This window comes from Lichenostomus cassidix, chromosome 14, assembly GCF_008360975.1.
Source record: "Lichenostomus cassidix isolate B80296 chromosome 14, HeHo_3.0, whole genome shotgun sequence".
In the NCBI taxonomy this organism is placed as follows: domain Eukaryota; kingdom Metazoa; phylum Chordata; class Aves; order Passeriformes; family Meliphagidae; genus Lichenostomus; species Lichenostomus cassidix.
In genome coordinates this window covers 1,843,192-1,856,663 of record NC_139495.1, presented here as the reverse complement: position 1 = coordinate 1,856,663, position 13,472 = coordinate 1,843,192, and the positions used below count along the sequence as shown (strand labels likewise).

The following is a 13,472-nucleotide window of genomic DNA, read 5'->3' as shown; positions in this document are numbered from 1 at the left end:
TCCAAGGCTTTGTGCTCTCTCCATTCAGCTCCACCTGATTCGAGTGGGTAAAGAATCGAACCAGCCTGGAGAGCTTTTGAAAGCCCTGCCTGTCCCCCAGCGCAGATCCAGGCAAAATTCCTTTTTCCCTACCCTTTATTTACAGGAAAAACGCTGTTTCCTCCAGGGCGACTTAGCCAGCGCCGTGTTTATCCACCAACTTCTTTCCCCCCAAGCGCAAAATGCTAATTAAATGCAAATGAAATAAGGGTGATTCCTTAAATTATTGCTCTGCAATCCATCCCGGGCATTTTCCAGGGCGCAGGTGATCCGAACCTCCTCTCCCCCGGCTGTTTATCGTGCCCAACTCTATTTTTATCAGCTGATTCTCCCCATTGTCATGGCGAGAGCAAGGCTGGAGTGAGTCTCGCTCGCATTTAGCAATCCATGCCCATAAATACATCAGCAGATTGAATTGCGGGCTGACATGCCAGCAGCAGCTCTGCCTCGCTCCCCTCGCCGCGTTCACACGTCTGACTCAAGCGCGGGGCTCTAATTGAAAAAGCCTCAGCCGAGGATGGAGATGGTGTGCAGCATTATGGGCGCGACGCTCCGTGCATGCTGATGAGGAGGGGCTGGCGGGGAGAGCCCCGAGCTGCTCGGAGCCCCCTCGGGGTGCCCAGAAATTGGGGAGCAAAGCGCTTCAGGTGATGCTGGGGGAGATGTTCGAATGTGGGACAGCGCAGCGGGGAGGGGGGAGAGCTCTGCCTCACTTTTATCCCACTTGTTGCGTGGCAAAAACACTCAAAATTCAAAATATTCCCTGCCGTCCTTCCCAGCAGCATGGCAGGGAGTTCAGGAGGGAGGCAATCCAACACCAGGTTGCCCTCTCTGCACGAGGGAGCAATTTCAGGCCCTGACTGGGAGCCAGCTGGAGCGAAACCTCTCCACATGGGATGCTGTTCTCCGGGGAAAGGCAGCGTGCGGCTGCGACCTTGGCGCTCGGGCTGCCCTTCTGATGAAATAAAAGCCGCGGAGGTGGCAGAGCCCGAAGGATCCGCGGTTTGGGGTGCGCAGGGGGTTCTGTCCCGGCCGAGAGGAAGGATTGGGAAGGATTGCCGGGCTGGGAAGGAGCTGGAGCGGGGGAAAAGCTGCTCTTCCTCCCGCGGCTCCTCCCAGGAGCAGAGCGCGGAGCTGGCGGGGTGCAGCCCCGGGTGAGGGTCGGGAGAGCCAGGTAAGGACATCGGGGGGCTGGGAAACGGGGATGGGGAACGGGGATGGGGATAGGGAACGGGGATGGGAATGGGGCAGAGAAATGAGAAGGGGAGCAGAGACGTGAGAAGGGAGCACAGCCATGGGAAAGGGGGAGCAGCCATGGGAAAGGGGGCACAGACACTGGGAGAGGGACAGAGACTCTGGGAGGGTGACAGAGACACGGGGACGGTGACAGAGACCCGGGGAGGGTGACAGAGACCCGGGGAGGGCGACAGAGACCCTGGGAGGGTGGCAGAGACACGGGGAGGGTGACAGAGACCCGGGGAGGTGTCGCAGCCCCGCGGAAGGACGGCGGGCAGGCAGAGCTCTCCTCTCAGCTCTCCCGCTGCCCGCAGCGGCGGCTCTGAGTCCCAAGTCTCGGAGCAGGGGTGGCCCCAGCGCTCCCCGGCCCCGCCGAGCCCCGTCCCTCCCCCGGGAGCGGCTCCGGTCCCGCCCGCCGCCCGAGCAGAGCGGAGCAGAGCAGAGCAGAGCGTTCAGCTCCTGCTGAGCGGGAGAGCAGCCCTGGAGCCGCAGGTAACCATGGCCGGGGATGGAGAGGAGAGATGAGGGACTGGGGAGCGATCGCCGCGGGGAGGATGGGCGAGGGGCGGGTTGGGGGTCCGCAAAGCGCACCCCGCGTTTGGGGCTCGCTGGGGGGAAGGAGGCACCGGAGCCATCGGTCCCGGCTGGGGACACCCCGAGTTTGGCTCGCTGGAGGGGATTTGGGGCTGGGGAGAGGAGTGACTACTGGGGGGATGGAGAGGGAAGATCCTCTGGGGAATGGGGTGAGCGATCCTGGCTTTGGGGTGCCCGGGAGGGACCCTCTGGGGAATGGGGTGATCCCATCCTGGCTTTGGGGTGCCCGGGGAGGACCCAGGGCAGGGTTTGGGAGCAGGAGCAGCCTGAGCGCGGCTTTGGAGCTGGGAAAGGACGCGAAAGGCACCTCCGGGAGGGCAGAGCCGGAGCTGCCCGAGCCCCCCTGGCACCCCGGGATGGAGCAGAGCCCCGGACCCCCCTGGCACCCCGGGATGGAGCAGAGCCCCGGATCCCTCTGGCACCCCGGGGTGGAGCAGAGCCCCGGATCCGCCCGGCCCGGAGGGATGGAGCTCAGGGAGCGAGCAGAGGATGCTCCTCTGGGATGGAACCCAGGCGGGAACGCGGGGCTCAGGGGTGCTCCGGGGGGATCAGAGGGTGCCAAGGTCACAGGGACAGCCTGGGGCCGGCAGGGCTCGGGGCTGGGAGCAGCTCCAGCTGTCCCTGGCTGTCCCTGCGGCTCCCAGCCCGGCACAGCCTGTCCCCAGCGCCCAGAGCTCTGCGTGGAACAGCAGCGGAAGAACAGCCTGGCTCTGGGGTTTGGGCTAAACGGGAGACCTTTTGTAGCTCTGGGGAGGAGGAAACGCCCAGGTGAAACCCCAACGGGTTTAATGAGGGCATGACATGGTTTAATGGGTTTAACTGACACTGACACCAGGGCTGGCTGGAGAGGGATGGATCCAAGCAGAAACCCCACATTTTGGGAATTTCCCCACCCCGAGGCTCCTCTCCAGGAGCTGCTGCACTTCTTGGAGCAGAGCAGCCTTTGCTGAGCTCCTTCCCGAGCCAGGAGCGCCTGGGCTGATCCTCCTTGCAGCCTCCCAGCCCGCAGTGAGCTCTCCTCCTCTGCCCTGGCATGTCCCCGAAATCCCTGGATGTCCCTGGATTGCAGACAAGGTCGGAAAAGAAACCTTTGGGTAAAACGCCCTGGGTTTGGGGATGTGCCAGGGGTGGGGATTTTGGAGCTCCAGCCCAGCCCCACTGCCCGTGGGGTGAAAATCCACACCTTCCTCTGCCTGAAGTTGCTTCAATCCGGCAAAAAAGTCCTCTTAAATCCAGGAGCAAATCCAGCTTAAATCTAGCAGCAAACCCAGTCTAAATTTAGGACCAAACTAAGTTTAAATCTGGGACCAAACCCAGCTTAAATCCGGCAGCAAGCCCATCTTAAATCCAGGAGCAAACCCAGTTTAAATCTGGCTGCCCAGTTTAAATCCCAGTTTAAACCCACCTTAAATCCAGAACCAAACCCATTTGAAATGTGGGAGTAAATCCAGTTTAAATCCGGCAACAAACCCATCATAAATCTGGGACCAAATCCAGCTTAAATCTGAGACAAAACCTAACCTAACTCCAGGGCCAAATCCAGTTTAAATCCGGGAGCAAACCCAGTTTGAATCTGGGACTAAATCCAGTTTAAATCCAGGACCAAACCCATCTTAAATCCGGTAGCAAACCCAGTTTAAATCCGGTAGCAAACCCAGTTTAAATCTGGGAGAAAACCCACTTTAAATCTGGGAGAAAACCCATTTTAAACCCAGGAGCAAACCCAATTTAAACCCAGGAGCAAACCCAGTTTAATTCTGGGAGCAAACCCAGCAGCATTTGCTTTCCACGAGTGTTTGTGTGGCAGGAGCAGCTCAGCCTGAGTGAGTAATCCCTGAGCAAAACAGAACCTGAAATGTGTTTGGGGAGAAAAAGGAAAAAAAAAAACTATTCAGAAAAAAAAAAAAAGTATTCAGCAAATCTTTGGCAGAAGGCAGATTTTTTTTCTGTTTGTTTGCAACCTAAAAATAAGAGGAGGTTCTCAGGTGTTCTCCTCAGAGGGCTCTGGGAAACCCTGGGATGAGCTGAGGTGGTGCCTGCTGGAAAATACAATTTCTAAAGATTTTTTTTTTTAGGGCTAAAAGTGCAAAGAAGTCATTGAACTTTGAATTCAGCTGGTGAGTGTCGAGTCCCAGTTCAGGCAATCAAACCAGAGCAGCAATTCATGTGAGCAAGTTCTTTTTTTCGGTAGAGAAAAATCCATCCTTCAGTCTTTTTGAGTGACAAACACCCCCTGAGAAGCACCAAAGGCAGATTGGAGCAAGGAGGAAGTTCATTCCCAGGAGAATCAGAAGTGATTCCTTCGGCTTTTCCAAGCCCAGGTGGTGGGATAGGGTTGGCAATGTGCAAACCAAGGTGTCCGTGCTGCGTGGGAGCTCCTGGAGCAGAAAAGAACATTTTTTATGACTCAGAAGTTGCAGCAGCAGCAGCAGCAGCAGCTCTCAGGGCGATGCTGCATTTCCCTCCTGCTTTCTGGGGTTTTTGAGTTATTCCAGAGCTGCTCTGCCAGGTCTTCCCAACTTCCACACCATCACTGTCCCTGTCCCTGTCCCTGTCCCTGTCCCTGTCCCTGTCCCTGTCCCTGTCCCTCTCCCTCTCCCTCTCCCTCTCCCTGCCTTCTCCATCCCCACAAATCCAAGGAATTCAACCCCACAACTCCCTGCTGATGAACATTCACCTCCAAAATGGAAAATTTCCCCAAAAACCCCAGGAATTTATCTCAGCCAGCTCCCCGGGAGGTGAAAACCCCACCAAGGTTTTCCCACAAAAACTCCACTTTTGAGCCATAAATGTCAGAGCAGAATATAAAATTCCACTTTTTATCCAGAACTGGGATTTCCCTTAGTTATTTTATCCCAAGCTGTGCTGCCAGGAGATAATTCCTGGAGAGCTCTCCTGGTGTTTCTGTTCCCATTCCTCCCAAGACTGTTTGAAAAGCCTCTTTGCCTGGATTCCCGTTTGATAATTCCCCAATTATCCTGCACCTGGAAGCAGCAATCTGCCATCCTGTTGCTGTAATTCCATTCCCAGCAATTATCTTGGATGCTGCACGGGAGAGTGATGATTCCAGAGGCAAACAGGCAGCCAGATCCAATCTGGCCTCATAAAATCAGGTTTCCTCCTGCAATTCCTGCCTGATCCTTGCCCCAGTCTCATGCAATGCTCTCCAGGGAGTTGTTTTTTGCTTCCCTGCTGAGGAAATCAGGGGAAATTTCAGCCTCGATCTGTCTGGACATTTTTTAAGGTTTGTTTTTCCCTTGGTTGGGATGATTTTTTAGCAATTTACAACTTTTTTTTTTTTTTTTTTTCTCCCAGGTTTATTTAGGAGTTCTCACAAATGTTAAATTCTAACACCATAACACCTCTGCTGTTTCTTCCCTGTATTTTTTTTTTTTTTGGGAGGCAGAGACACAGTTATGCTCAGTGGCTGTGGATGTTGATTTTTTCCAGGATCCTTCCCTATTAAAACTTGGAATCCTATCCATGATTTTTCCAGGTCTACCTTCTCAGCTCCTCAATTTTAAGCAGAAAACCCACAATTCATGGACTCTACCAGGGTGAGGTCCTGGAAATCAAAGGGAAAAAAAAAAACCTGGATGGGAGGAAATCCCCTGGAGGTGTTTTCTTTATTAATCCCTTAATTAAGGACACCAAACAAAGGGATGAAGGATCAATCAGCGCGTCTTAATTATCTTTAATCATTACCTTTAATCACCCCGTGTGGAGGTTCGGGGTCACTCACTGCTGTGGTGACAAAAGGAGTTGAGGTTGCTGAAGGACAAATTGTCACCTGGATGGGGAAAAACTCCCTGTGCTCATCCGAGGCAGCCAGGAAAACATGGATTTACTGCTGGAAAGGGGTTTTTTGCTGTTGCCAGGATGAATTCCCAGAATCATCCCAGGATGAATCCCAGAATGGCTCCAAGGCAAAGGCAGGAGGGTTTCCATGGCTGAGAGGAGAAAACACAGAATAGAGATCTGGGGGATTTTAGGGACATCAAATCCTGGGAAGGGGGAAGGTTCAGATGGTGGGAATTCCTTCCTGGGGCTGAAAGCTGCAGGGAAGAGATGAAGGTTTGGCATCAGAGCCTGAGGAAATGGATTTCCCCTCAGGAAGTGCTCTGGGAAATCCCTGGAAGTGTCCAAGGGCAGGCTGGAGCAGCCTGGGATGGTGGGAGGTGTCCCTGCCAGGGATGAGCTTTAAGGTCCTTTCCAACCCAAACCATTCTGGGATTGTGGGATTCCCTTCCCAATCCTCTCAGGAAATGTTGTACAATTCATCCCACAGAACACAAACTCTGAGGGTAAAGGTGAATGTTCCCACAAACCCAAAAGAGTCCAAAGATACTGAGGTGACAAAGTGTCCCTGACTGACTCCAGGAAAATCTGGCACTGCTGGAGGAGCCTGAAGTTCCTTTCCATGGAAAACACACCCAAGGCCTTCCCAGAAAACCTCTGGGTGCCTCAGGAATGCCAGTGGGTGACTGGGAGAGCCCAAGGCCCTTTGCCAGCAGGGATTTGGGGCTGCAGGATATCTCTGGGGGAGAAGGAATGGGAAAGATCCAAAGACAGGAGCTCCTCTTCCCAAGGATTGAAGTTTTTGTGTAATTCCTGCAGTCCCTTAATTCAGGGATCTCAAATGTGGGAAAAGGGACTTTGGAAAAAAGGTGTCCCTTCCTTCCTTCCTTCCTTCCTTCCTTCCTTCCTTCCTTCCTTCCTTCCTTCCTTCCTTCCTTCCTTCCTTCCTTCCTTCCTTCCTTCCTTCCTTCCTTCCTTCCTTCCTTCCTTCCTTCCTTCCTTCCTTCCTTCCTTCCTTCCTTCCTTCCTTCCTTCCTTCCTTCCTTCCTTTCCTTCCTCACACAACTGCTCCTCCTGACCTTCCCTGCTTCCCTCCATGCCCTCCTGGTTTTCCAGAAGGGAAAATTGGTTTTTTTGGCACAGCCTGGGTGTGCTGAGCTCCTCTGGGCTGCTCGTGGGGAGAGGAGTTTCCCCAATATTTTTGATATCCAGGGGGTCATTTCATAGACCCTGACTGCCCCATCCCTCATATTATTCCTTAATATTCTTCCCTCCAACGATCCCAGCTGGGTCACAGCAGGAAAATGGGAATTTCCAAACCCTTCCCAGCCAGGAATGAGGAGCTGCTTTGGCTTCTCCCAAAGTTCCCCTATAAATAAGCTCAGGATTTTCAAATGAGTGTCAGAGCAGAATTTAAAACTCTGCTTTTTAATCAGAAATGTCAGACTAGAATTTAAAATTCCACTTTTTAGCCAGAAGTGGGCTTTTCCTTGGTTATTTTACCCAAGCACTGACCCACTCCCATTTAATTTATAAGGATTTTGCTCTCGGCTGAGCTCTCCCCGCGGTGGGAATTCGGGAATTTCACACGGATGCTTCCTCGGCTGCAACACCTCAATCCCAAACACACCAACAGCCTTTCCAGATCCTCCTGCCCCATCCTCACCCCACCTCCCAGGATTTACCGGAGCTCTGGCAGCTCCCCCATCCCTGTATTCATGATTTTCCTTGATTTTCCCCGATTCTCCCCGATTCTCCCCGTCCACCCGTGCGCGCCATGTGAGACACCTACTCCCCATCTGCCCGTTCCCAAAGCGGCACAGCGCACTTGTGATTCCTCCCGGGAGCTGCAGGGACTCCTCCTGGTTTTTCTCAGCCCGGGAGAAAGCCCAGCCGCCCAGCACGGAGGTGGATTTGGATTTTGCTCCTGGAGACAAGGAGTTTTTCCCGAGCTGCTCGCTGCGGCTGAGTGGGCTGAGTGGTTGATATTCCAGATCCAAACCCCCGGATTGTTGTGGGAATCTGGCGGTCAGGTGGTGGGAGAAAAAGTTGCTGGGAGCTTTGCCCACTTTCGCCAGGGTTTCCATTTTCACCGGGGATTTGGGAGAAAGCTTGGTGATTTAAATCTCCATTTTTTTTGTAGGTGATGCTTTCAGGTTTCTCCAGGAAAATGCTTTGCAAACACCTGCTTTGAGAGAAAAATATGGAAAAATATTCGTGGGGATGGAGCACGCCGCAGGAAAGGGTTGTTGGAAATTCTCCACCTCTTTCAGAATGGCTGTTCAAATTTATTCCAGCTCCAAATTTGTTCAGCTGTCCTGGAGCTGCCCACTGCAGCTTGGATCTCCTGCAGGGAAAAGGGATTTTTTGGGATAAAAAAACAGCTCAGGGTGAGAGGAGAGGATGCAGGAACACAAAAAATGTTCTTGAGAGATGGAAAAAAAAGGAATTTATTCCTCCCCATCTCTGCACACAGCCTGACCCCTGAGGCAGTGAGTTCAGTCAGGGTCTTTCCATCCTGGAATGTTTTTCCAATGCTATGGAGCATTGCTATGGAGCTTTTAATTCCTCACCTATTCACTGATGTTCTCTGAGATTCTCCATTGGTTATCCAAAAAGTGGGATTTTAAATTCAGGTCTGCCACTCATTTTGACACAAATATCAGATTATTTATGGGGAAACTCGGGGAGAAGCCAAAGCAGAGCCTCCTTCCCGGCTGGGAGGGCTTTGGAAATTCCCATTTTCCTGCTGTGACCCAGCTGGGGTCACTGGAGGGGAGAATAGGAAGGAAAAGTGGTTTCATGGAAACAGGGAGAGCTGGGAATCAGCACAGTGGAGCTTCTGGTACCATCCCAGGTTGCTCCAAGCTCCTTCCAGCCTGGCCTTGGACACTTCCAGGGATCCAGGGGCAGCCACAGCTTCTCTGGGAATTCTATTCCAGCCCCTCCCCACCCTCCCAGGGAAAAATCCTTCACAGTTCCAGCCAGCCCTGGATCCTGTGGAAATGCAGCAGAGCCCAGGATCTGCTGGGATGAGCACTCGGAGCCTCCCATGGTGCAATTCCTTCTTTGGGAATCGATCCCATCACACTCCCTGCCTGAGTAATTCCAACCCAAATCCCTAATGGAAGAGAAAGCAAAGCGATTTGTAAAAGTCTGCTCGGAATTCACTCCTCCTTTCTCTCCTTTTTGAATGTCCCTTCCAGGAACAAGATGCCCGTGAAGTTTAATCTCTCCTAAGAGGAAAACCACGGAGGAAAAGCCATGGATCCTCTGTACTTTTCCAGCGCGGAGTTCACTCCGGGCGATGGGAACTCCTCCCTGCTGCCCAACGGGACGGAGAACGGGACAATCCCGGAGCCACCCCCCTTCCAGTACATCCACAAGGTGCTGATCCCCATCTGCTACCTGCTGGTGTGCGCCGTGGGGCTGAGCGGCAACGCGCTGGTCATCTACGTGGTGCTGCGGCACGCCAAGATGAAAACCGTCACCAACATCTACATCCTCAACCTGGCCGTGGCCGACGTCCTCTTCATGCTGGGCCTGCCCTTCCTGGCCACCCAGAACGCCATCTCCTACTGGCCCTTCGGCTCGTTCCTCTGCCGCCTGGTGATGACGGTGGACGGCATCAACCAGTTCACCAGCATCTTCTGCCTGACGGTGATGAGCACCGACCGCTACCTGGCCGTGGTGCATCCCATCAAATCCACCAAGTGGAGGCGGCCCCGGGTGGCCAAGCTCATCAGCGTCACCGTCTGGACCTTCTCCTTCCTGGTGGTGCTGCCCGTGATCATCTTCTCGGACGTCCAGGAGGACTTCCAGACGTGCAACATGAACTGGCCGGAGCCGGTCAACGTGTGGTCGGCGGCGTTCATCATCTACACCTCGGTGCTGGGCTTCTTCGGGCCCCTGCTGGTCATCTGCCTGTGCTACCTGCTCATCGTGGTCAAGGTGAAGTCGTCGGGGATCCGCGTGGGTTCCACGCGGCGCCGCCGCTCGGAGCGCAAGGTGACCCGGATGGTGGTGATCATCGTGGTGGTGTTCGTGCTCTGCTGGCTGCCCTTCTACACCATGAACATCGTCAACCTCATCCTCATCCTGCCCGCCGACCCCGTCCTGGAAGGGCTCTACTTCTTCATGGTGGTGCTGTCCTACGCCAACAGCTGCGCCAACCCCATCCTCTACGGCTTCCTCTCCGACAACTTCAAGCAGAGCTTCCGGAAGGTTCTGTGCCTCCGGAAAGGCGACGGCGCCGAGGACGGGGAGCCCGTGGAGCACAGGCAGGAGAACAGCAGCCGCCTGCAGGAGTCCATGCTGACCCAGAGGAACGTGGAGTTCAACGGGCACATGCAGACCAGCAAGGTCTGAGGGCATGGCCTGGGGAGCAAAGTCCCCTGGAGGGCTTGGGGACTCCAAGGAGAGCATGGCTTGGGTGTGAAAGTCCCATGGAGGCCTTGGGGACCTCAAGGAGAGCATGGCCTTAGGGTGCAAAGTCCCATGGAGGACTTGGGGACTTCAAGGAAAGCATGGCTTGGGCGTGAAAGTCCCATGGAGGCCTTGGGGACCTCAAGGAGGGCATGGCCTGGGGGTGAGAAGTCCCCTGGAGGACTTGGGGACTCCAATGAGAACACAGCCTGGCATTTCACAGTCCCCTGGAGGCCTTGGGGACCTCAAGGAGAGCTCAGTTCGTGGCAAAGGGATAATGCAAAGGTTCCCATAAATGGCCACAGAGGGCTCTTCCCTGCCTTTCCCGGCTGGAAGTGTGGAGCTCTCATGGTGTCCTGCTGGATCAGATGTTTGGGACCATTTTGGGTCCTCTGGGGAGTGATTTCCAGGCTCTGTGCCCCTCTGGTGATGCAAACCAGCACTAAGGCAGCTCTAACTCCCACCTTAAGCTGGGTTTAAGGCTGCTTTGCACTGCTGGGCTCAGCCCTGAGCAGAAAACAGCTCAGCTGGGATCTTTTTTCCCCTCAAATTTCTTCTGCTGGGAGCACTGAGGTAATGAGAAACCTCCCCAGGTGAGGCTGTTCCCTCAGCCTTGGTGGCAGAAATGTCCCCCTGGGGATAGAGAGGGACTCCCCCTGGGAATATCCCTGGAATCCTGGATTTACTGCCACCTCTGGATTGAACAAAGCAGAGAAAACCAGTGCTGATTCCAGGGTGAAATCTGATTTCCAATCCCTTTCCAGCCAATCCCGCTTTTTTCCATTCCAGGACCCGAGGGATGCTGGAAAGCCAAATCCATCTCCTGATCCATCCAATTTCCCTGGATTTCCAAGGAAACCACTCTTGAATTAACTGGGAATTAACTCCTAATGACCCCACAAAGCCCGAAAGCTCCAAAATCCCTGAATTTCTCCCTAATTCTCCTCTCATCTTACAACAGGACTTGTCTCCTGTTAATTTTCCATAAACCTCCAAAGAAAACCTTTTGGAATTGAGTGCAGCACATCCCCGGGGGAATGGGAAAAGGTTTCCATTAAACTGATGACTGATTTGTTTCCTAATTCCCAGCGAATCAAACCTAATTTTATTTACCGAGCAAACAGCCGCAGTCACGCTCCGGGGAGTGAAGAAACGCAGGTTTTAAAAGGAATTCTGATTTGGCAAACGCATTTCAATTAATGCAGTTAATTCCCATCAGAACAGGGGGATTGATGAGGAAGGGATGACTCCAGCCAGGGCTGGGTTGTCTGGGATGAGGAGGTGGGTTTGTGGGGTTGATTTTGGTTCAGTTCCTCATTTCAAGTGTTCGGGTTGGTTTGGTGTGAGCTGGGCTGTGATTTTCGGTTTTCCACCCCAAATGATCCCTCCTGGGAGCTCTGGAGTGGGAAATGAGTGCAGAGCTCAAGGCCAGGGCTGGAACATCTTGGAAAGGAGAAGGATTTTAATCCATGCAGATTTATGGGAAGGAGTTCAACCTTGGAGTCGCTTTGGCAAAGAGTATTTCTCTCCTCCTCCCATAGACTTCGATCAGATTCTGGGAATTAACCATGGGAAGTTTTATCCGGAGGGAACAACTGAAAAGAGGTGGAGAAACCTGGGCCTTGTTTCCAGCACCATCCAGACTGACCTCATCTCTTTTCCCACCCTCCCGGCTCAGGATTGGGATCCCAATTCCCAGAAAACAGATATTCCAGCCAGCCCATCCCATTCCCACTGATCCCATTCCCACTGATCCCATTCCCTAACCAGCCAACCCATCCCATTCCCACTGATCCCATTCCAGCCAACATTCCCATTGATCCCATTGATCCCATTCCAATTCCCATTCCATCCAACATTCCCATTCCCATTGATCCCATTCCCATTGCATCCAACAATCCCATTTATCCCATCCCCGTTCTAGCCAGTCCCTCCCATTCCCACCGATCCCATTCCCATTCCAACCAGCCCATTCCCATTCCCATTCCCATTGATCCCATTGATCCCATTGATCCCATTGATCCCATTGATCCCATTGATCCCATTGATCCCATTCCCATTCCATCCAACATTCCCATTGATCCCATTGATCCCATTGATCCCATTGATCCCATTGATCCCATTGATCCCATTGATCCCATTCCCATTCCATCCAACATTCCCACTGATCCCATTACAGCCAGCCCATCCCATTCCCATTGATCCCATTCCCATTCCATCCAACATTCCCATTGATCATGCCTCAATCCCCTATTAAAGGAGCAAACTTAGGAAAGCTCTCAGCTCTCCAATTCCCAGGAAAATTCCGTTCCCAACAAACACCTCCTGAGGAATTCTGTGCCATGGGAATGCTGCTTTGGAGGAGCTCTTTTCCCAGCCCAGGGGATTTTTTTCTGGGAGCAACTCCTGCAGGTCATCCCTCCCAGTTCCACACCGCCTTCACCCCGCGGGATTTCCTCCCCATCCCAAAAAATCCTCTCAGACCCGAGCCGTGCCTTCCAAAGCTCCTCTGCCTTTCCCCTGAATCCCAAACGCCATTCCCAGGCTTTCCCTGGCGGCTCGGCTGTGGGATTGTGAGGAGCCAGGCGAGCTGACAGCATCCCTGCACACATCCCATCACAACATGTCATCCTGCCACAAAGAGTGACAAATCCCGGGGAAAATCTGTCCTCCCAGCCAGCCCTCCCCAGGAAGCTCCAGACAGCAGCGACACTCCCCTAATCCCTTATTTTTTTCACACATTCCAACCCCAATCCCTCAGCCCCACGAATTGAGTGACATTTTTAATACCTCGACAGACAGGCCTTCAAAATTCCAGCTTATTCAGCTTTTCCTTTGATTCAGCCCAGGATTCCAAATGTTTGCTCTGCTCTGCTGAAAGAAAAAAAAAAAATCCACCCGCGGGAAGGTCGTGGAAAATTTACCCACCTGGCTTTTTGAGGAAGAGGAAGAATCAATTGGATGAAATAATAAGTGAATAAAATAATAAATAAAAAATAAATAATAGGTTGGTGTTTCTGTTTAAGTCTCCAGCTGTGAATATTCAATGAGATCCATGGGAATAAAGGGAATTCCAGAGGTGCTGAGTGCCAAAGGGCTTTGCTGAAGGATGTGTGGAAAAATCCACCAAGAAACCTTGGGATAGAGGAGCACCTTCCTTCAGGGATTATTTTTTTTATTCCATGGAAAATGGGGTTTAATTGAGGGAGGTAAGTCACGGATTTGTGGACAAGTGGCATCAGGAGGCAGCAATTCCAAAGGGTAGATTCCAGGTGGGCATCTCAGAGGGATTGGGATTAATGGGCTTCACTGGGACCTTCCTGTGGGGTCACCATGGAATCTTTGGGATTTCTTTTTTTTTTTTATTTTTGGGAAATCTT

General features: G+C 52.8%; 1 protein-coding gene across 1 annotated transcript; it reads left to right on the top strand.

The window, feature by feature from the left end:
- Positions 1-1,730: 1,730 nt before the first annotated feature.
- Positions 1,731-11,835, top strand: SSTR5 (somatostatin receptor 5). The gene is made up of 2 exons (XM_085074381.1): positions 1,731-1,767; positions 8,874-11,835. Exon 2 carries the CDS (start codon positions 8,932-8,934, stop codon positions 10,033-10,035), a length of 1,104 nt encoding a protein of 367 aa, XP_084930507.1. The 5' UTR covers positions 1,731-1,767; positions 8,874-8,931; the 3' UTR covers positions 10,036-11,835.
- Positions 11,836-13,472: the final 1,637 nt, after the last annotated feature.